Here is a 21,223-nt window from a genome sequence, read left to right as displayed (position 1 = left end):
ATTACTAACACATACATGAGGTAAACACAAAAAAAATGTTAGTTTACAAGATTTGTGACGGACAACGACAGACATGATGGCCACATTCCTGTATCTGACACTAGTGACAAGACAAGATTGGTTTTTCTACCAACTCGAATGCCACAAAACCAATTATTCTGTCAAATGGCAGGATACGAAAATTACTCTCTACTTTGTCTTCAATCTCTAACACATCTATTGTTGAGGTCGAGGCAGAACCTATAAACGTCATTGCAACAAAAAAAAACAAAAAAACTTGGCACCAATGGTTCCGCCCTCCAGTCCTGATGTTTTGTCTGTCATTGCATGCACTGATGTTGTGTTAGAGAGATGTGTGCGCAGCATTGAAAATACCATCAGCAGAGGATTGTTTCACCGCTAGCATGAAGCCTCCTCCAAACTCTGTCTGTGTGGGAATTTAATAGTCAATTGCTCCTTGCATGTCCTTCTGGAAAGATTGTGCTACTTCTGAAAAGGGTGACAAGATAACGATTCTCAAAAAGGGAGTGTATAACGTTTGGGCGACGAACGAAAACTGTCCGTCAACACTGTACAATCAGAGGAAACCTTGTACAGTGCCATGTATATAACAGTGATGAATGTTGTAATGGGAAACAACCACAGGCTGAGTTGTCTACCCCTGAACGATCTCGGTGGAGTGAACCAACTCGTTTGGTATTTAATTACATCTCGCCATTCCAAAAACCGACTAAGAAACTCTGCATTTCATACACAGTACACATGGATTGCCATTTTCTTGACCAACCCTTACACGAATGTGGCACACGGGATACAAAGGGTTCATGACATGGGTTGTATGCATACATGCAAGCAAATTCTGTGGGAAACACAACTTGCAAGTGAGTTTTCAGAATCACTCAGATCAGGTGCCGATAATTGCAAAAATACATGTTTCACATCCAACGTCCCGATTGGATTTTTTCCGATATGGCCATTGTTTAAACACACAAAACGAAAAAAAATGTCTGACCTGTGAATCCACCCATACTTTATAAGTTGTTGCTTGCTTAAATCTTTGTTAGGAATATATTGCTATGACATGGGAAGGAGTGAGAAACCCCTTTGTGCATATCTATACTACAGGGTCCGTCAGGGAGGTGTGACGATTTTCAGAAAACTTGTACACAGTTATTTTTAGTCGAATTTCAATTTTTATTTTTTTTAAAGACTACATATATAATGCCATGTAATACACTAACAAAGACATTTTTAAAATGTAATTCATGTTTGAAAAATGACATCATCTAAATGGCGGCCGTTCTTGTCCAAGCATTCTTGCAGACGCGCGGAAAAGTTGTCCATAGACCTTTCAACCATGGCAAGTGGAATAGCTCGAATTTCTCTGGTGATGGCATCTGAAAGGGTCTCAAGAGTGCGTGGTTTTTCAATGTAAACCTTAGCTTTCAGGTAACCCCATAAAAAATAGTCACAGGGTGAAAGATCGGGCGATCGAGGGGGCCACTCCACATCCCCACGGATTGAAATGAGGTGCCCTGGAAAATGTTCTCTTAATAAGGCCATTGATTCTCTTGAGGTATGGCAAGTAGCCCCATCTTGCTGAAACCAAACTGTAGGGAAGTCAATGCGACGTCGTCTCAATTCAGGCAGTAAGAACTCGCGCAACATCGTAACATAACGTTGTGAGTTGACTGTCACAGTGCGTCCACCTTCCTTGAAAAAAATAGAGCGCGGGCGTGCCGTACCGCTGACCGACGAGGGCTGGCCTCCACAGCTTGTCGAACCCTTTCGATGTTTTCCGGGGTCCTAACGGTTCGATCACCTCCCCGAGCTGCTCCCGGCCTCACAGATCCAGTTGTCCTGAAGTTTTTTACCCACTTCAATATTGTGTTTCGAGAAGGAACGGCGCCACGTCGACCAACATTGAAGTGAGTACGAAATCTGCGCTGTGTAAGCACCACCGAACTACCCGTTTGAATAAACATCTCAACAACAAAGACGCGATGTTCAATCGTCCACAGCTCCATGGCTACTGAAATGGCGCCTAACAACGAGTAACCAACAGCCATCACGCATGCGCTAGACCCCCCACTTGCATTGTTATACCCAATTCAAACATGAATTACATTTTTTAAATGTCTTTGTTACAGTGTATTAAATGGCATCATATATGTAGTCTTTAAAAAAAAAAAAATTGAAATTCGACTAAAAATAACTGTGTACGAGTTTTCTGAAAATCGTCACACCTCCCAGCCGGATGTTCAATCGTCCACAGCTCCATGGACGCGATGTTCGGACCCTGTATAAGAGAGATGTTTGTCTGTGTCACCATATTTCTCACAGATGGCCAAACGGATCTTCGTCAAACTTTCGGAGGTTCATCAGCGAGTGCCGGGGAGTGTTTTCGGCCAAAAAAAAAAAGTAAAACAATTTTTTTTTAAAGTTGGATTTTCTTCACTCGGTGTGCATTATGTGTGCGTTTAAGTGTATCTGCGTGTATGTGTGTGTGCACAATACTAACACACAGCTGCCACTAGCTAATTTTATTAACAGGAAATGGTACGAACCTGACACCTCGCATCCAAGAATATTTTTCATATCCCTATATTTCCGTGAGTCCGATTTGCATTTAGGAACAAAACAATTATGGTTAACCAATTTGAAATTCCACTCTTTCGTCTAAATGCTGAAAATTATGTTTAAAAGACAATTTGAATTAGATTTTGTGCGAGTAACGGCTTTTTGAAAGAGTAAGTTCCATTAACTGAAGACTGCAGTAGCTGATGCAAATGGTGCCAGACGACCAAGGACTACAGATAAGACTAACGTACAAAAAAAATCACAACAGAAGCTTTGATTCTATTCTCTTGTGAGGAGGAATAAAAAAAAATGTAGGACCCAAGGTAACAATGCACAACCAGCAATGGCAACTTGCCCATGCAAAGTAACCTGCCGGACAATACAAGTGCCGACATACTTTATCCCACCATAGTAAAGGAACACATGATTCTTTACAATAAGTTTACCATTTCTACATGCTATAGTAGAAGCATTTTAGTACTTTTTAATTGATAAGTACAAATAAATTGTTTGTGCTATCGGGTTTAGAAATGGAGGTTATAGAACGGTTAAGTTAACAAGACATTACTAACACATATATGAGGTAAACACAAAAAAAATGTTAGTTTACAAGATTTGTGAATCGTTAAAGTACAGCAAAAGGGATTGCCCAATGTGAGGTAAAAGATTGATGTTAATGAAAAACAGAACAAGAACTGACTGTGAAGTTCATACTGGAAGGAAATAAAGAGTGCTGACCAAACAGCAAGCGGACACCTTTTCTGTGGCAAGGACATGATGTGTGCAGTCTTCACGTGGCAGCTCCCGCATGCCCTTGGCCATGTGTAATAAAGAAAGAAGAGTAAGGGAAAGAAAATGAAGCTTTTTTTTCTACACTCCAGTGCAAACAAAGGCTTTTTGGTCCGACCGAGAACTACATGGCAGGCTGCAGTTGCTCAGTGTGGCCTTATCATATGGGCCAAAAGCCAACACAATTGTGTTTGGGTATTTCAAAACCGTGTACAGGCTGGAAGGAAAATGGAGTAAGTAGTTGAGAAAGACTTAAGGAGGTGGAAGGGTGGGGGTGGGGTGGAGTATTTGGAGAGGGTTTTCTCAGGAGCAGGAAGTGCTAATCCTGCCAGAAAGCATGGCAGGAAGTCTCTGAAGTAACAAACAGGCCTGAGCTTATGGCTGGGCAAGATAACTGAGGCCCCGATTACAGCCTCCCGTTTCTGAGAGACAATGCATGTAGACAGATGCACCCAGTACAACAATGTTGTAAATAAAAGTTAAATAACCAGATAGATACGCAAGGAAATCCCCACGAGATTTTTTTTCTAAACGTTTACCTAAAGACAGCATAATGTGACTACAATATGTTTTACTGGTGCAACAAGAATAGTCATGTCTGCTGTACGTGGTCACATGATAGAAGTGTTTTGAACTAAAATCATGACAGTACAATTAGCTATGTCAATTTCTCCTTCAGGTAATGTTTTCGGATAGAACACTCTTGTGGTTCTCTTTTTCAGCTTCTTTAAGTGCTTGTTTGACTCCCCGCCCCAATCCCTTTCCCCCCCAAAAAACACCAAATCTCAAAACTCCCTCATATATCACCACTATACTTACAGTCTTACACCCTGTAGTTGTAATGATGTACAAAAGAGCCAAAAGCAAGATTCATAGCATAGCTAATAAGTTGAAAAACTGAAAACTCTGCCTTTCCTATAAGAAAACCACATTCTTGACATTTCTAGATCCTCGAGGGCAACAATGAGCAGCCGACAATGCAAAGAAGCCAGTTAATGTACCAACCTGGGTGTGAAACTACCTGCACAGTCACAAGATGTCAATACGTTTGGATTCCCACCCTGAGCAATCAAAGGTCAGGACGGATAGGTTGGTTGCAAAGCTCAGTATGATCATGCCAAATTGAATTATTCTGAAGAAAGCAGAGACAGCTGCATACCGGTAGAAAGGTGATGATGGTGGGTTGGTGAAATGTAGGCAGTTCGAGTGATATCTCCCAAAGATTCTGACAACTTCATTCCATCCAACTGGCTCCGACATGTCTGATTCTGCGGCAGCGATCACCAGATTGAGACACATTGACAATGTGTACGTGTACACTTGTAACAACATAAAAAGAAGCAAAACAATGCCTGCGATTCGATAAAATTCGGTTTATAAAAAAATTTTTAAACGTTGAATATGTCACCTAAGTGGACCGAACCACTCCTTCCTGTCAAAACAATGGTGCCCCAGTAAAGGACTTGAATCGTTTTGGGGTAATAAACAATCTCGAAGAATTCGAGATTTTATAAGGTAAGTTTTACAGGTAAGTGCAGAAAAAATAAACTTTCTTTGCGTAAATTTTGAGGCTAGTGAAAAAGAAGTAGTGACCTTCCTGAATGACTGAAGCAAATTGTGTAGGTGTAATGAAACGGATGAAGCAACTTCAGTAAATAAATCAGCATAACGTCTCACCTGGGCCACAAGCAATATTCGCAAGCTTTTCATGCGCTGACTCTGATCCAGAACACCTATAGCCTTGTCCAGATCATCCTGGCAGCACAGTGGGATCAAGAGCTACGAGGAACAAGGGAGGATTTGATGACAAGACGGTGAGATGAATATACTATACAATGTCAAAAGAGAAAATAAAATCAACAAAATGAACCAAACAGAGAAACTATAAAACGATGAGGTGCAGCTCGATCGGAATAGCAAGATTCCCTGAATCAGGCTAAAATTAAAATTATCAGAAAATCCTGGAAAAACTGGAAAAAAATTGGCAAATCAGGTAGCGTTGTTGATAACCCTGAAAAATTTGCTCTCAGAATATAAACCGTGCCAAGTCCAGGCCATGTGATTTCAAAAAATCACTTTATTGCGTTTTCCCACATTTTCGTTCTCTATCACGAGCTGTCCTCCTCAAGGACCGACTCCCATTGTTCTCTTTCCTGTGCATTCTTTCGGCCAATTTTAACATTTAAAATATTTGCTTTTTGTTTTGAAGACCTTTTTCAGTTGCTCGGCGCAGAGTTAAGGATGCAAATGAGTGCGGCTTGCATGCACGTGCTGGGATTACCTCATTGCTGGTGTAATGAAGATCCATTTCCTGTCCAAAAGCTGCCTTAGCTTTTCGCTGTATACCCTCGAGCAGCACGGGCCTTTGGAACTGCATTATCCTAAAATGCCATGCCCCAGACCCACCCAGAAAAGAAATACAAAAAGAAGATATCAGTTATGTTTACTTTTGTAACGATTAAGTTGTGTTTTTAGGTCACAAAAAGGGAATTTGAGGTCACAGTGTAAATTCCATGCAACCCTATTTTTTGATCTGATCCATTAAAGAAAGGGAATGGCACAACAGCGACATGAAAATGACTTGGGTTTTACCAACGTAATGTTAACTGTGGGAGAGTGGGTTTCTTTAATAGTATCGAAAGCTCATGGAGAAACATTTGAACATATTATAGTTCACATAGGACGAGGACATTGGTGTTCATCTACACAGATTTACGTACAAAGACATTATTAGATAATGGAGAAATAAAAAGAGTTTATCGGATTTGCGTCTGTAATCTAAGCGTCTTGTGTATGTGTTCAGATGGGAATGCCGAAGAGGCAAGCCACAGTAATGCAAGCCAATATCGATTTGAACTATGGATCCATGACTTGATTCCAATAAAATGCTGAGGCACATACCGTATTTTCCAGTGTAATAAACGCGACCATGTATTAACCGCACCACTGTTTTTCACCCTAAAAAATAAAATAATAATTTATGCTCCCGGCGAAGCTTGATGATGTAGGACTGGACGTGCGTAGTCTTATCAGCCGTGTCATCTGGTACATATTGGGAGATGTGAATGCAGCGTCAAACTGACAGATCATGGCGTGCCATGAACCTGTACGCCCACGACGGCCTGGTCGTGAAGGCCCCAATGTCATCCTCCTTAGCTAAGCTCCACGCCTTCAGCCTGAGAGCAATTGTTAAGTATTGTGAATGAAAAACGTGTAAATTCAAACTAATTTCCCATTATAAGATGCAGAGGTTAGGGTGAGTGCTGCCTCAATCCTCATCTTATTGTCCTATTCTTACTATTACAGTGGTTTCTTTTATTTAAATTATAATGTTCAAGATCTACCTGGCGTTCCTTCTCCAGCAGTAGAAGATCCTCATTTGAGAGCTCCTTCCGGTACAAGTCCAGCAACTCCTCTACATCACCCTCCTCCACCTCATCAAAGTCAACAGTTTGGCCATTTTAACGACGTTACGTCGAGTTTTCAACAAATCATTATTCTCGTTGAAACCCTTAAAGCCATGAACAAATTGAGGGCAAGGTTTCCCCCATACCCCATTGATACAGGAACAGATGACTTCCCTCCAACATTCCTCAACATCACCTAGAACATCCTTTATTGTAAAGGCATTCCAGAATTCCTTTAAAATCATCTGATCAATGTCAGTTGATTTCACCTACAAATCATTAAATCATTATCAGGAGCCTCGACTTAGTTCTGTATACAAAATTTTTTTGTTATATATCTGTGTAGTAATCACACCCCTAAATTTTAACTTTTTTGCCGACAGAAAAGTGCGGTTAATACACCAGAAAATACAGTACTTATTATCTTAAGGCTATGCAAAAAGCACACAAACAGGGATAAAATTAACAAAATAAAACATTGTTAAACTACATACACTTATTTCTCTTGATGCATTTCTAATATATGCACATGCACATCCATGAGCCTTATGCTAAGTTCACACAGAAAAGTTACTTCATACTAAACGTAACGTTTCAAGGGTTAAGGTGTAGGTGTGTGTGTGTGTGTGTGTGTGTGTGTGTGTGTGTGTGTGTGTGTGTGTGTGTGTGTGTGTGTGTGTGTGTGTGTGTGTGTGTGTGTGTTTAGAACACAGCTGGTAATAAATAATCCATTATCTGTTTGAACACAGCATTAGACAGAAAAAAGAAGTTTTAACATTAATTGAAACATTACACCTAATATTTTTACATAATATGTCCCTGTGCCTCCAAAATTTTGCTATTTTTTTTTTTATAAGAGACTAGCAGAAGTACCCGGCATTGCCGGGCGGGGGAGGGGAGGGGAGGGGAACGGGGGGAGCGGAGAAGAGGGGGAAAGGGGAGAAGAGGGGGAGGGGAGAGGGGAGAAGAGGGGGAGGGGGAGGGGGAGAGGGGAGAAGAGGGGGGAGGGGGAGAGGGGAGAAGAGGGGGGAGGGGGAGGGGGAGAGGGGAAAAGAGGGGGGGAGGGGGAGGGAGAGAGGGGAGAAGAGGGGGGGTGGGGAGGGGGAGGGATGGGAGGGGGAGGGGGAGCGATGGGAGGGGGAATGGGGTGGGAGGGGGAGGGGGAGCGATGGGAGGGGGAATGGGGTGGGAGGGGGAGGGGGAGGGGGGGTGGGAGGGGGAGGAGGGTGGGAGGGGGGAGGGGAGCGGAGGGGAACAGGGGGGAGGGAGGAGAGGGGGGAGGGGAGAAGAGGGGGGAGGGGGAGGGGGAGGGGAGGGTAGGGGAGGAGGGGGAGTGGAGGGGGAGGGGGGATGGGGAGGGGGTGGGGGAGGGGGAGGGGGGCGGGGAAGGGGTAGGGCAGAAAGGAAGGGGTAGGGGGAAAGGGAGGAGCATGGGGAAAGGGAGGGGGAGGGGAGGGGGAGGGGATGGGGAAGGGGTGGGGCAGAAAGGAAGGGGTAGGGGGGAAAGGGAGGGGCATGGGGGAAAGGGATGGGGGGAGGGGTGGGGGAGTGGGGTGGGGAAGGGGTAGGGCAGAAAGGAAGGGGTAGGGGGGAAAGGGAGGAGCATGGGGGAAAGGGAGGGGGAGGGGAGGGGGAGGGGAAGGGGTAGGGTGGAAAGGAAGGGGTAGGGGGGAAAGGGAGGGGAAGGGGAGAGGGTAGGGTGGAGGGGGAAGGGAGGGGGGAAAGGGCGGGGGAGCGGGAGGGAGGGGGAGGAGGGAAGGGGAGGGGAGGGATATAGATGGTTACTGGCAATTATTGATCACATCCACAAATGATGTAATCCACACAATTTATGTACTTTACATTGTGGCGGTTACCTTATGTGCAGGTAACCGTATGTGGCGGTTACCCTATGTGATTACCTTATTTGGGCATAATACACGTGCACGGGCCTGTTGGACTTGTGGTTGTGCGGACGTGACGCACGCGCGGTTGCCGGAGCCACGCCCTCCGAAGAGGGCTTTCGGCTTTATATAAGCGTGCCGACTTCCGTTCGAGTTTAGTGTGCTGGATCTTGCTGTTACAATAAACCATCTTCGAACCCTACGAATGGCCTCGTTCTCTCGCCTTCCGCGACTCCTAAACTGGTGACCTCCGACTGCCCCCGAACGGATTCGGGGGCTGCGAACGAACACGGCAAGCGCGCCCGAGCCAGGGAAGCCACCTAAACTGGTGACCTCCGACTGCCCCCAAACGGATTCGGGGGCTGCGAACGAACACGGCAAGCGCGCCCTGCCAGGGAAGCCACCTAAGCTGGTGACGCCGGTTTCTCCCGCATGGCTTCGGGCGCAGTTTCGAACGCGGTTTCGAAATGCCGGAGTTTCGGAAACGACGACGGCCATGACTATGAGGTTCGCGCACCGCGCTCGGCTCCTCCTCTACGACCAGAGGGGCGAGCCTACTCCAAGACCCTCCGAAGGCACGGCTGCTTCGTCACCTTCGTGCGCACTGACGTTGGCGGAACGGCTGCTTCGTCACCTTCGCGCGCGCTGACCTTAGCGGCACGGCCGCTTCGTCACCCTCGCGCAACTACAACTACAACCGCAACTACTTCTCCGACCCTGCATCCTCGGGAGGCCCGCGAGGAACCTCGGCAGCCTCCCCCGAGGCCTTGACCAGCCCCTCGGTTGGCTCACCCGCTTTTCGCGTGCACCGCCCGAGCCTTCTTGGCACTGCACCCGCGACCTGCAACCTCGGGAGGCCCGCGAGGAACCTCGGCAGCCTCCCCCGAGGACTTGCCCAGCCCCTCGGTCGCCTCGGCCTACGCATAGGCCCGTGGAGTGCATTCTGGGGGAACGTATGTGGCGGTTACCTTATGTGCAGGTAACCGCATGTGGTGGTTACCTTATGTGATTACCTTATTTGGGCATAATACACGTGCACGGGCCTGTTGGACTTGTGGTTGTGCGGACATGACGCACGCGCGGTTGCCGGAGCCACGCCCTCCAAAGAGGGCTTTCAGCTTCATATAATATATTTATATAATTTAGGAAATTTCCGTTTCCGGTCCGGTCGTGAGAGGACGCTGGCGTCACTTGCTCGCCGCTTCTCTGACTGGACCATTGTCCGTATCTTGCTTTCCTGGTGGTCGTGGCGGATTTTTGGCCATCGAGTCTGCCCTCTGCACGGTCCCGGCTCTGCTCTGCTGCTCCTGGCTTCACCTGCTCGGCTCCTTCGCTGTTTCCTCGGGCTCACTCTCGTGGGTTGTGCCCATTGTTTGCAGCGGCGGTGGTGGTGGTTTGCCGCCGTGATCTTGATTAGCGGCGGCGGTCGTTTGCCGCTGCATTTGCCGCTTTGCCTCCTCAACCTTGGCCTCGTGCTCGTCTCTTCGCTCCTGTCTGCCCTCTGCATGGTCCCGGCTCTGCTCCTGGCTTCACCTGCTCGGCTCCTTCGCTGTTTCCTCGGGCCCACTCCCGTGGGTTGTGACGATTGTTTCGCCTCCTCACCCTTGGCCTCGTGCTCGTCCCTTCGCTCCTGCTGGCATGGCTCTGCGGTACTCCGCCGCAAGGCTTCTCCTGCTTAAAACCCGCTCCACCCCATCATGCATCTCTGCAATCAAATCGAATGGACTCCTGCGTCGACCCAGGTACATTCACCGTGGCTCCGGTCGTAAGTTTGTTTATTTACAATCAGGTCACTCCATCCCCATCCTCTGGTCGGCTCAGCGCACTCCCACTCATCGTCCCAACACACCTGGTCACAACAACGCACAAAATCGCACCTCCTGTCTGCGAACCCTGGCCAAATCACCTGGATTCATACCCGCCGTACAAAACAACATCAAGCTCACCCTGTTCAATACCCGGTCCCTCAACAACAAATGCCTCATCCTGAACGACTACATCCTGGAAAATAAACTGGACTTTCTCTGTCTCACTGAGACCTGGCAACAACCACTGGACTACTACACGCTCAACCTCACCACACCCAATGGATATTCTTACATCAATAAACCACGCTCGGAGGGCCGAGGTGGTGGAATTGCCGTTATTCACCGACAAGACATCAAGACCAACCTCATCTCCATCTCATCTGCTCCATCATTTGAACACCTGGCTTATAAACTCTCTGGTCACACACAGTCAGTCATGGCTGTTGTCTACCGCCCTCCCAAACCACACCCATCATTCCTGTCTGACTTCTCCTACTTTCTGACCCAGCTATGTTCCCTCTCCCCCTCAATCCTCCTCCTTGGTGATTTCAATATCCACATGGACTCCACTGACTCCACGCTAACCACTGACTTCACTGATTTACTCACCTGCTTTAACCTCACTCAACATGTCAACTTTCCTACCCATAACCGTGGTCACATTTTGGACCTTGTCTGCTCTACTGGACTAATTTTGCACCATCTCTCTGGCTCTGACCTCACTCTCTCTGACCACCTAGCCATCACTCTGACCATCAACATCCCCACCCCAGCACCAAGGCATTATCGCACTATCAACTTCCGTAAGCTAAACGCTCTTTCACCTACCTCATTCTCATCGACCCTCTCTGAAAAAATGTCCACTTCTCCCTTCGTTGACCTCCACACCCCTTCTGACCTCACTGACTACTACAACCACACTCTCTCCTCCTGCCTTGACCAACTTGCGCCTATAAAAACCAAAACAGTTTCTTTCACCCATTCTGCTCCCTGGTTTACCCCTGAACTCCGCCTGATGAAAACTCGTGCTCGCCAACTTGAAAGACTCCGCAATAAAACAGGTCTCACAGTTCACTCTAAGGTCTACAAGGACCACATACAACACTATAAAGATGCCCTCTCCCGCGCCCGCTCCGCCTACTACTCTCAAATTATCCACTCTGGCTCCGGAAACCCAAAAGCACTCTTCTCTACAATAAACAAACTCCTCAGCCCCCTGAACACCACCACCCAGTCATTCACAATAGACAACTGCATCTCCTTCCTTTCATTCTTCCAACGCAAAATTGAAAACATCTACAACAGCTTGACCACCGCCGCACCTGCTCCCCCTCAAACCACCTGCCCCCCCTTATCCTGCCATCCCCTGTCTCAATTCTCCCCAGTCTCCCCTACTGACCTCTCTGAACTCCTCATCGGAATGAAAACTGCCACCTGCACTCTTGACCCCATCCCCTCCAGCTTTGTCAAGGCCTCCCTTCCTGCTCTCTCTCCACTTATCATTGCAACAATAAACTCCTCCCTGTCTACAGGCATCGTCCCACCATCCCTCAAAATTGCTGCTGTTACCCCCATTCTGAAAAAACCTGGACTAAACCCTGACACCCTAAATAACTTCAGACCCATCTCCAACCTACCCTTTCTGTCAAAGGTTTTGGAACGCGCTGTAGCCACTCAACTCAAACATCACCTCTCTGCCAATAACCTGTATGAAACATTCCAATCCGGATTCCGCTCCTACCACAGTACTGAAACTGCTCTCCTCAAAATCACCAACGACCTTCTCCTCTCCTCTGACGCTGGCAACCTCAACATTCTCATCCTCCTCGACCTCAGCGCCACCTTTGACACCATCGATCACACCATCCTCCTCACCCGACTTGAAACCACTGTTACGTGGTCCCCTCGGTGAATACCTGGTCTCGGTGACCCCCGGACCGTGAGAGGAACTTCGCCAGAAAGCTGTATTAAATATGCGCTTTCGCCACGCAATCCATATGAATTTCACCCCAGAGACAACTGACGTTCAAGGATATATTTCAATGGGAATGACCATACAATTGCAATGACACAACCACGGAGATTTTCCCCGAGCAATCAACCATATACAACCATCAACAATTCCCAATTCACAAGCACTTTCCTATGAGTAAGATGGCCATCTTATATACGTGTGTCCCGGTGAGTACTCACGACACCCTTTTGGTCTCGGTCCCGCACAATGTCTCTGGGCCCCTCCTGACCAAGATGATGGTCGCCGTCCCCGCACTCGGGCGGTAGAACGAACCCCGGGTGGACGTGTTTCCACCGGGCAGATATCGTACCAGGCACCGTGGCTGCAGCCCCTCGTGGCCACGCGAGGCGGATACGGTAAAGCAAGCCAAACCCCACGCCGCTTGCAAGGCGGGTTAGGCCCCAACGTGCGACCCGCACGCGTCTGTTTGGACGGTGCCGCGAACGAGGCCAGGCGCGGGGTCGATGCACGGCCCCACGTCAACTTGCCGTCTCCACCGGGCAGGTACAAGTCCCGGTAATTCCTCTCGCCAGACAGGCTTCGGATCGGAACGCCGCTTTTCCACGCAGCGCAAGGTCGATCCCACCTTTTGTCGGAGCGGGGCGAGGAAGAATAATACTCGTCCTTTTTTCCTCGTGTCTTTTCCTCTTCCGTTTCCGGTCACTTCCGTTTCCGGCCACTCCCTCAGAAGGGCTCCTGACCCTCCAACCACAACAACTACACAACAACTTAATATACTACACACGGATAAGCAAAGACCTGAATGGTAATTCACATACATTCACATAAATATGTAACACCACCTTTAACATTACCGGCACTGCCCTCTCTTGGATTAAATCATACCTCTCTGACAGACGTCAGTTCATCTCCATCAATAACTGCAAATCCCCCACTGCTCCCCTCCCCCAAGGTGTCCCCCAAGGTTCAGTTCTTGGCCCCCTCCTCTTCATCCTTTACCTGTCCCCCCTCGGTCACTTAATCCGCCGTCATGGTCTCCAATTCCACTGCTTCGCCGATGACATCCAGCTTTTCATCTCCACCAAGTCCATCTCCACCGCCACCCACTCTATCCTGACAAACTGCATCACTGAAATAAAATCCTGGCTTCAAATCAACTTCCTCAAACTTAACTGTGATAAATCTGAAATAATCATCATTGGCCCAAAAACGCTCACCAACTCCACCCATAACTTTGCCCTCAACATCGACGGTTTCCCAGTATCCACCTCCCCTCACATCCGGAATCTTGGCATCATCTTTGACCAAACCCTCTCCTTCGACAAATACACTAAACAGATCACAAAGACAGCCTTCTTTCACCTGAAAAACATCGCCCGTCTCCGTCCATCCCTCTCCTCCGTGGCTGCAGAAACCCTCATCCACGCCTTCATCACTTCCCGTCTGGACTACTGCAATAGCCTCCTTTATGGTTCACCCTCAACAATCACCAATAAACTCCAATACATTCAGAACTCCGCTGCCCGTCTACTCACCCATTCCCGGACCCGTGACCACATCACCCCCGTCCTTTACAAGCTTCACTGGCTCCCCATCTCCCAGAGAATCCAGTACAAAATCCTCCTCTTGACCTACAAAGCCCTCCATAACCTGGCCCCATCCTACCTGGCTGACCTCCTCTCCAGACACACTCCCACCCGCAACCTCCGCTCTGCTGGTACCAACCTCCTGACCCCCCCCATCCGGACCAAATTTAGATCCTGGGGGGACAGGGCCTTCTCCATCGCTGCTCCCACCCTCTGGAACTCGCTACCTCACACCATCAGAGACTCCTCCTCACTCACCACATTCAAAACATCACTCAAGACCCATCTGTTCAACACTGCATTCAACATTTAACCCACAGCATCTAACCCCTGACTATCTCCTCTCCTTCTCCCTCCTTTGTGCTTTGAATATTTCCCTATTGATTCTTCTTTTTTTGCAATTGTTTTTATGTTTTGCTATGCATTATGTTTTGCACTCTGTCAAAGCGTCTTTGGGCTTCCTGAAAAGCGCTATATAAAATAAATGCATTATTATTATTATTATTATTATAAGCGTGCCGACTTCCGTTCGAGTTTAGTGTGCTGGATCTTGCTGTTACAATAAACCATCTTCGAACCCTACGAATGGCCTCGTTCTCTCGCCTTCCGCGACTCCTAAAACATAACGTTAATAGGAATACATGGCCGTGTAGATGAGAAATACAGTTTGTTTGAAATAAATCACAAATATCAGATGAAAGTGAAAAAAACCTATGTGGTGTGAATGGCAATGTTCCTCGCTGAAATGTGAAAAAACTGAATTACGTGCGAATGCATAACTGTGAGATTATGACGGCAAAGTTGGAACATCACGTGATCGCTCTGAGCGAATCAGCGCGCTGCTCTGCGACCAGCTGAGATTCCGTGTATAATGTTCCTCGCTGAAATGCGCTGAGGTAAATATGAATAAAAAATTCGATATATTTTCACTTTTACGTTTTGGCTAACTCGCTTGCGAACCTGACGAAGATCCTGAGCAAGGATCGCTACGTTACGCTACATTCGCTACATTATGGCTAAAAATATGGATCTAAAGATGAAAGAAAAAAAAAAACCTATGTGGTGTGAATGGCAATGTTCCTCGCTGAAATGTGAAAAAACTGAATTACGTGCGAACGCATAACTGTAAGATTATGGTGGCAAAGTTGGAACATCACGTGATCGCTCTGAGCGAATCAGCGCGCTGCTCTGCCATTCCGGTCATAATATTCCTCGCTGAAATGCGCTGAGGTAAAAATATGGTTAAAAAATATTATGAAATAAATTTTTAGGTAGACCATGTTCGTACCAAGTTCGTGAGCCTCTCCGTTTAGGAGTCTATCGGTAACATTACACACACACACACACACACACACACACACACACACACACACACACACACACACACACACACACACACACACACACACACACACACACACACACACACACACACACACACACACTGTGTTTTTTATATATATATATATATATATGTGTGCATGTTAATTAACACCAGGTGTGATATCTGACAAATTCTCAGCACCAAATACCAAAAACTTAAATAAGTATGTCATTGAACGACAGATTAAACAATAATTGCCAGACCGACCTTTTTTCTCCCCTGTACTCAAACTTCACACGAACATCGTTCTGCTTGAAAAACAAAACAGAAAGAAAATGCAAAATCAACATGAGCCAGAATTGCTTTGCAATACACGTCTCCTACCAAGTTTCAGTTCAATATCAGTAAAGACATCCCTTTATTTGGGTGGTGTATAATGCCGCGTTCGATGTCGAAAATAATAACAATAAAGAAATAACCCGATGTACATACATGAAGCAAAAACATGCGTACGGCTTACGATCATATGCCCGAGATCATTACATATAATACATCGTGGCTATATGCCCGGGATCATTCCAATTGCACGAGGCCTTGGACTAATACCAAAACCTAAGGGTGGAGTTAGGCCAGCTGTCCTGCCAATGTGTGTAAAGCAGTGGGGTGGAGTCAGTGCATCTGAAAACTGACCATGTATAAGATGTGATATTTTCCAAGTCCAAAAAGGGCATAACTCCATGAAAAGTTGGCGAAACTCCCGAAACTCAAACTTGTTTGTAACTCATCATAATCAAATCATGTACCAAGTTTCAAATGAATATGTTAAAGGGTATGGGAAAAGTGCAGAAAGCCATAGGTGGGATGGATGGACGGACAGAGAACAAACCTATAGTTCCCTCCAGGTGGGGGCTAATAAATGCAATGGCAGATAGGACCCATGACTGTAGGTAGCAAGACCAGTTTGAAAAATATATTGGTATGCAAGGTTGGACTCTTATGCCTTGTCTGAACACACCATAAAGGTGTTCAGATTTATAGTGTGTTCAGATTTATGGTGTGTTCAGATTTATGGTGTGTTCAGATTTATAGTGTGTTCAGATTTATAGTGTGTTCAGATTTATAGTGCGTTCAGATTTATAGTGCGTTCAGATTTATAGTGCGTTCAGATTTATAGTGCGTTCAGATTTATAGTGCGTTCAGATTTATAGTGCGTTCAGATTTATAGTGCGTTCAGATTTATAGTGCGTTCAGATTTATAGTGCGTTCAGATTTATAGTGCGTTCAGATTTATAGTGCGTTCAGATTTATAGTGCGTTCAGATTTATAGTGCGTTCAGATTTATAGTGCGTTCAGATTTATAGTGCGTTCAGATTTATAGTGCGTTCAGATTTATAGTGCGTTCAGATTTGTAGTGTGTTCAGATTTACAGTGTTTTCAGATTTACAGTGTGTTCAGATTTACAGTGTGTTCACAGGTTTGTAGTGTATTCACCGGAATGAGGCACAAACTACAAATGGCCCATTAGGTCTACCAAAGCATCCAAATGCCATCGTGTCCATTTGACTTTCTAAATAATTCAGTGATGGCACTAAAGTTGGTAGGCAGTTCAAAAAAAGTGAGACGATTGGAGTTGGTAGGCAGTTGAAAGCTGGCCAATAATTGCCACAACCGGAGCGAGTGAGTTCCCTGTTTTACTATTACCAGCTTTTGTTTTTGTTTTTATTTGGGAGAGGGGGAGGGGGGAGAGTTTACAAAAAGGTACAGTTTGTTGCAAGAATTACCGATTACAAAAATATAAGCCATGCTCACATACATCTATAATTGAAATTTGAATAACAGAAACAAGTGTCATCATGGGCAGGGCCTTGCTGATAATTAGAGAAGTTGGGCACAAAATTGTCTGAAATGTGTGCAGAGAAGCGAATACCATTATGTGAACTCAATTGTATAAAAAAAACAACTGCAAAGAAGAGATGAACAAAGCTTGAGGAAGTCTCCATTACCAATGGCATAGGCCCTGCCGTTTTGACCCTTTCATTGTTGACCGGCCATTGTCTTTTGGACATTTGCAAAGCAACCAAGTCCTTCATAATTGAGTTTAGAGCTTCCTGCTCATCTGCAAAGACATTGGCAAAGCACATCAAGGTAAAATTCTAATTATCTATGCGCAAAGAAGCATTGCAAATGCGATTTCAAAAAATAACCAAGTCCTAGCCAGTATAACTTAAAGTATTGCTTGAAGTAGTGGAACAATAAGAAACGGGCCAATAAAAAAACATCTCATTTTCTCAAAACTTCAACAATTACATATCACACGTTCTTTTCATAAAGAAAGAGCTTCCGGTTTTGCCGGTGAGGTCGTGTGTTTTTCCAAGCTCTCCACGCTACCAAAGTTAAGAATTTTTACCATTTGTATTTTTGTCAAAACTGTATTTTTATTTTACGGTGTGAGTGCCTACTGTGTGTTTCCAGTTACATCTCGGTGTAAATCGTGCATACCTGTGCATAATCGTCTGTTGGTTCCTGCCGCGTTTTCAGGCCTGGTTTTCCAGGCCTCGAGGCTTTGGTGTCTCCTCTCGGCGGTCGTTTGTGGTCCATTTACTTTCATTGTGGTCCATACTTCCCCGAACATCTTACCCTCTGTTTCGTCTTAAAACAAAAAAATAAAATAATAATAATCTAATTTCCTTCTCTTTCCCATGTTTGGTCGTTCTTCGACCACGTGTTTCACCCCACCCGTTATATATATTTTTTTCTCCTTCCTTCATAACTCAATCTCCCGGTGTGTACCCCGGTTTAGAATAGGTACACCGTATCCCTGCGCATCGTAAGAGGCGACCAAGAGTTGGTGTCAGGAAGGGCATCTGGCCATAAAAACATTTGCCTCAAACAGGGAACCACGATTGTCATGGGGCCCGCAAGGCTAACCCCCGCTTTAGCAGGGAAAATGGCCTTAAAAGGATCATTCATTCCATTCATTCATTCATTCTTCATAACTCAATCATCTCCAATTCCAGTTCTCACCATACTTCTTCAACTTTATCATTCTTCCTCTGATCCACTATCACCTAACCTTTAAAAAAACATCAACGAATAATTTAAAAAGTAGGCCTCTCCTCCCATACTGTCATTTGCTTATACACCTCCCTGTTCCTTCGTTCTCTGCTCTCTTTTCTGTCAATCGCCTATCCTTCTGTTCTTGCTTCTGAACCTGTGCTGGAATCCTTAATCCCCCTTAGGAATCCTTCATGCCCTCATTTAGGGAATTCCCCAGATAGTTTTCACGGCTGAGTTTAAAAATGTTTAAACTTTCCCCTGAAGTGTTGTATTCTGTTGTATATTATAACATATTTTTCTTCTTCTTCTTTAAAAGGTTGTTTTCGAGTTGCTCACCAAATCTCTTCATTTCAAATAAAAATTCAATCTCTTACAGTTCCTTCTTCCTACATTCCCTAAACTCACCTGCATTCCACCCCACCTCCAACATTTTCAAACGGATCTCTGACTTTAAAATCACAATAAACTCATTTTGCAATAAATGTTCGTTTTCCATTAATCGTCCAACACTTTCTAAAATCCAAACTCATGGTTCCCCTCCTAAATTCCCCCCTCACACATCCCTTTCAAATCTCCCCCCTTACCCCTCCGCTCCCAAACTCCTCCCTCCCCTTCAAATCTCCCAACCCTCCTTTTTTCTCCAATTCTCCCCTCTCAACCCCTCCTCCTCAAAGCATCCTCCCCACTTCCTCTCCCTTCCAACTCTTACCTCCATCTCCTCCAACCTTCTTCCTCGTTCTGCCCCCCCCCCCCCCCCCCCACAAACAACACCTTAATGTGCCTCATCCAATCACCATCAAACCTTTTGTCTTCCTCATCCTTCCCTTTCTCCGAGCTCTTCTGAAATCTCTGACACACTATCAACAGCTCTCCCTACCTCCACATCCTCTTCCTCATTTACCCTAACCCTCCCCTCCCCTGTACTGTATCCGATTCTCCCCAGTCCTCTTCCTTAACGGTATGGACCTCAAACATCCAGGGCCTTCACTCAAACCTGATTGATCTCTCCATACAGGTTGCTTCTGACAAACCAGACTTAATCTGCCTCAGGAGAGCCAGGAAACAATATCTCTCCACTTTCAAGAGTGAACTCTCACACCTGTCTCCCTCTTCCAAATCCTGGTGGCATTTTGTCAAATCTGTTTCTGGTGTTTGTTCCCCCTCCATACCCTCCCTTACCTCAAATGGCTACACAGCTCACTCTGCGCATGAAAAAGCTGAATGCCTCAACTCTGTGTTTGCCTCAAAATCTTGTGCCCCAAACCCGTCTCTCTCTGTACCCACCGTACCCAGTCGTACCCAGCTGCTCCTGGACTCTGTGTCCTTCTCTCCTGACAAGGTGGAGAAGTTCCTGTCAATCCTCGACTCAGATTCTGCAACTGGACCGGGCAGCATCAGCCCACGAGTCCTAAAATCCTGCTCTGCTGCTCTTTCACACCCTCTCTCTGTTCTCTTCACCCTCTCTTTTGTTCAAGGTCATCTGCCAACATTACCGCTGCACACAAAAAAGGTGCAAAAACAGATCCATGCAACTACAGACCAATCAGCCTGCTCCCAATCAACAGCAAAGTCAAGGAATCGATAATTGCTTTGGATATCAAATCCTTCCTCTTCTCCAATGGCTTGATCTCCGATCATCAATTTGGATTTAGACAAGGTCACTCTACTTTGGACATGCTGCTTCTGCTGTCTCAACAATGGATGGAGGTCCTCAATGTCAAACAGGAAATTAAAGCTGTCTCCCTTGACATATCATGTGCCTTCAATACGGTCTGGCACCCCACTCTGCTCACCAAACTCTCCTCCTATGGTATCCATAGAAATTTCCACGCATGGCTTGCGGACTTCCTCTCTGGTCGTCGTCAACGTGTGGCCCTGAATGGATTTCCCTCATCTATCCTTCCTGTTCAGGTTGAAGTTCCACCAAGGGCAGTGTTCTGGGACCTGTGCTTTTTCTGGTCTTCATCAATGATCTCTCTGACTCTATAAAATCCTCTCTATCTCTTCGCTGATGACTCCACTCTCTGCCGCTCCATACCTCATCTCTCAGATCGCAGTTTGCAACCTCCTCACTCTCTGCAGACCTGGACAAAATCACAGACTGGTCAAATTAGTGGAACATGTCTTTCAATCCTGACAAATCTCACACTCTCACTATGTCTCTTCGAAAAGACCGACTGGACAACCCTCCCATCTGCTTTCTCAACAATCCTCTCCAAGAAGTCCTGTCACTCAAGCTCTTGGGTCTCGCAATCTGCCATGATCTTTCCTGGGAAAAACAGATTTCCAAGCTGGCCTCCAAAAGCCAGTCACCGACTGGGCATTCTCTGTCGTGCGAAGTCCTTCCTTGGCACACCTGAGCTCCTCACCACATACAAGGCTTTCATCCGCAGCTCAATGGAATACTGCTCTCCCTTCTGGGCTGGTGCTCCTGCCTCACACCTAGCTCGGCTTCATGCTGTTGAAACCAAAGCATTCAGAATCACTGGAATCTCCCGCGATAAAACTAACTCTGAGGGCCTTTCACTCACTCACCGCAGGCAGGTTGGTGGTCTTTCCGTCTTCTACTGACTCCTCTCTGGCCTAGCATAGCCCCCCAGCCCTGTCTGTGCTCTTCCCCCCAAAATTCTCCTACAGGTCGCCTGCAACCCTCTTCTTGTGAAACTGCCAAAATCAAGACTCTCTGCTCACCTTCACTCTTTCATTCCTCTTTTCTCCCGCCTATGGAACAAACTACCTCACTCTCTTCAATCCCACTCATCCCTCCAGGTCTTTAAAACAGCTGCACACCACCATCTCTTAACTTTCCCCATA

General features: G+C 46.3%; 1 protein-coding gene across 6 annotated transcripts in view; it reads right to left on the bottom strand.

The window, feature by feature from the left end:
• The window catches only part of LOC137430910 (mitogen-activated protein kinase kinase kinase 2-like), a 127,189-nt gene that overhangs the window by 62,071 nt on the left and 43,895 nt on the right, over positions 1-21,223 (bottom strand). For 3 of the 6 annotated variants that reach the window (XM_078782487.1, XM_078782485.1, XM_078782486.1), the window contains exons 4-8: positions 17,356-17,468; positions 15,620-15,660; positions 5,651-5,750; positions 5,047-5,148; positions 4,529-4,637 (exon numbers count right to left, since the gene is read on the bottom strand). In XM_078782487.1, the coding sequence (XP_078638613.1) occupies positions 4,529-4,637; positions 5,047-5,148; positions 5,651-5,750; positions 15,620-15,660; positions 17,356-17,468 (465 nt within the window). Of the gene's footprint in view, positions 1-4,528; positions 4,638-5,046; positions 5,149-5,650; positions 5,751-15,619; positions 15,664-17,355; positions 17,469-21,223 lie in introns of all 6 variants that reach the window. The other 3 variants (XM_078782482.1, XM_078782483.1, XM_078782484.1) reach the window with 1 other exon arrangement.

The sequence above is a fragment of the Myxine glutinosa genome, chromosome 7 (genome assembly GCF_964187855.1).
Source record: "Myxine glutinosa chromosome 7, kmMyxGlut1.1, whole genome shotgun sequence".
NCBI classification, from domain to species: domain Eukaryota; kingdom Metazoa; phylum Chordata; class Myxini; order Myxiniformes; family Myxinidae; genus Myxine; species Myxine glutinosa.
Note: the sequence above shows the minus strand (reverse complement) of the source record. Positions and strands in the feature narration are given on the sequence as shown.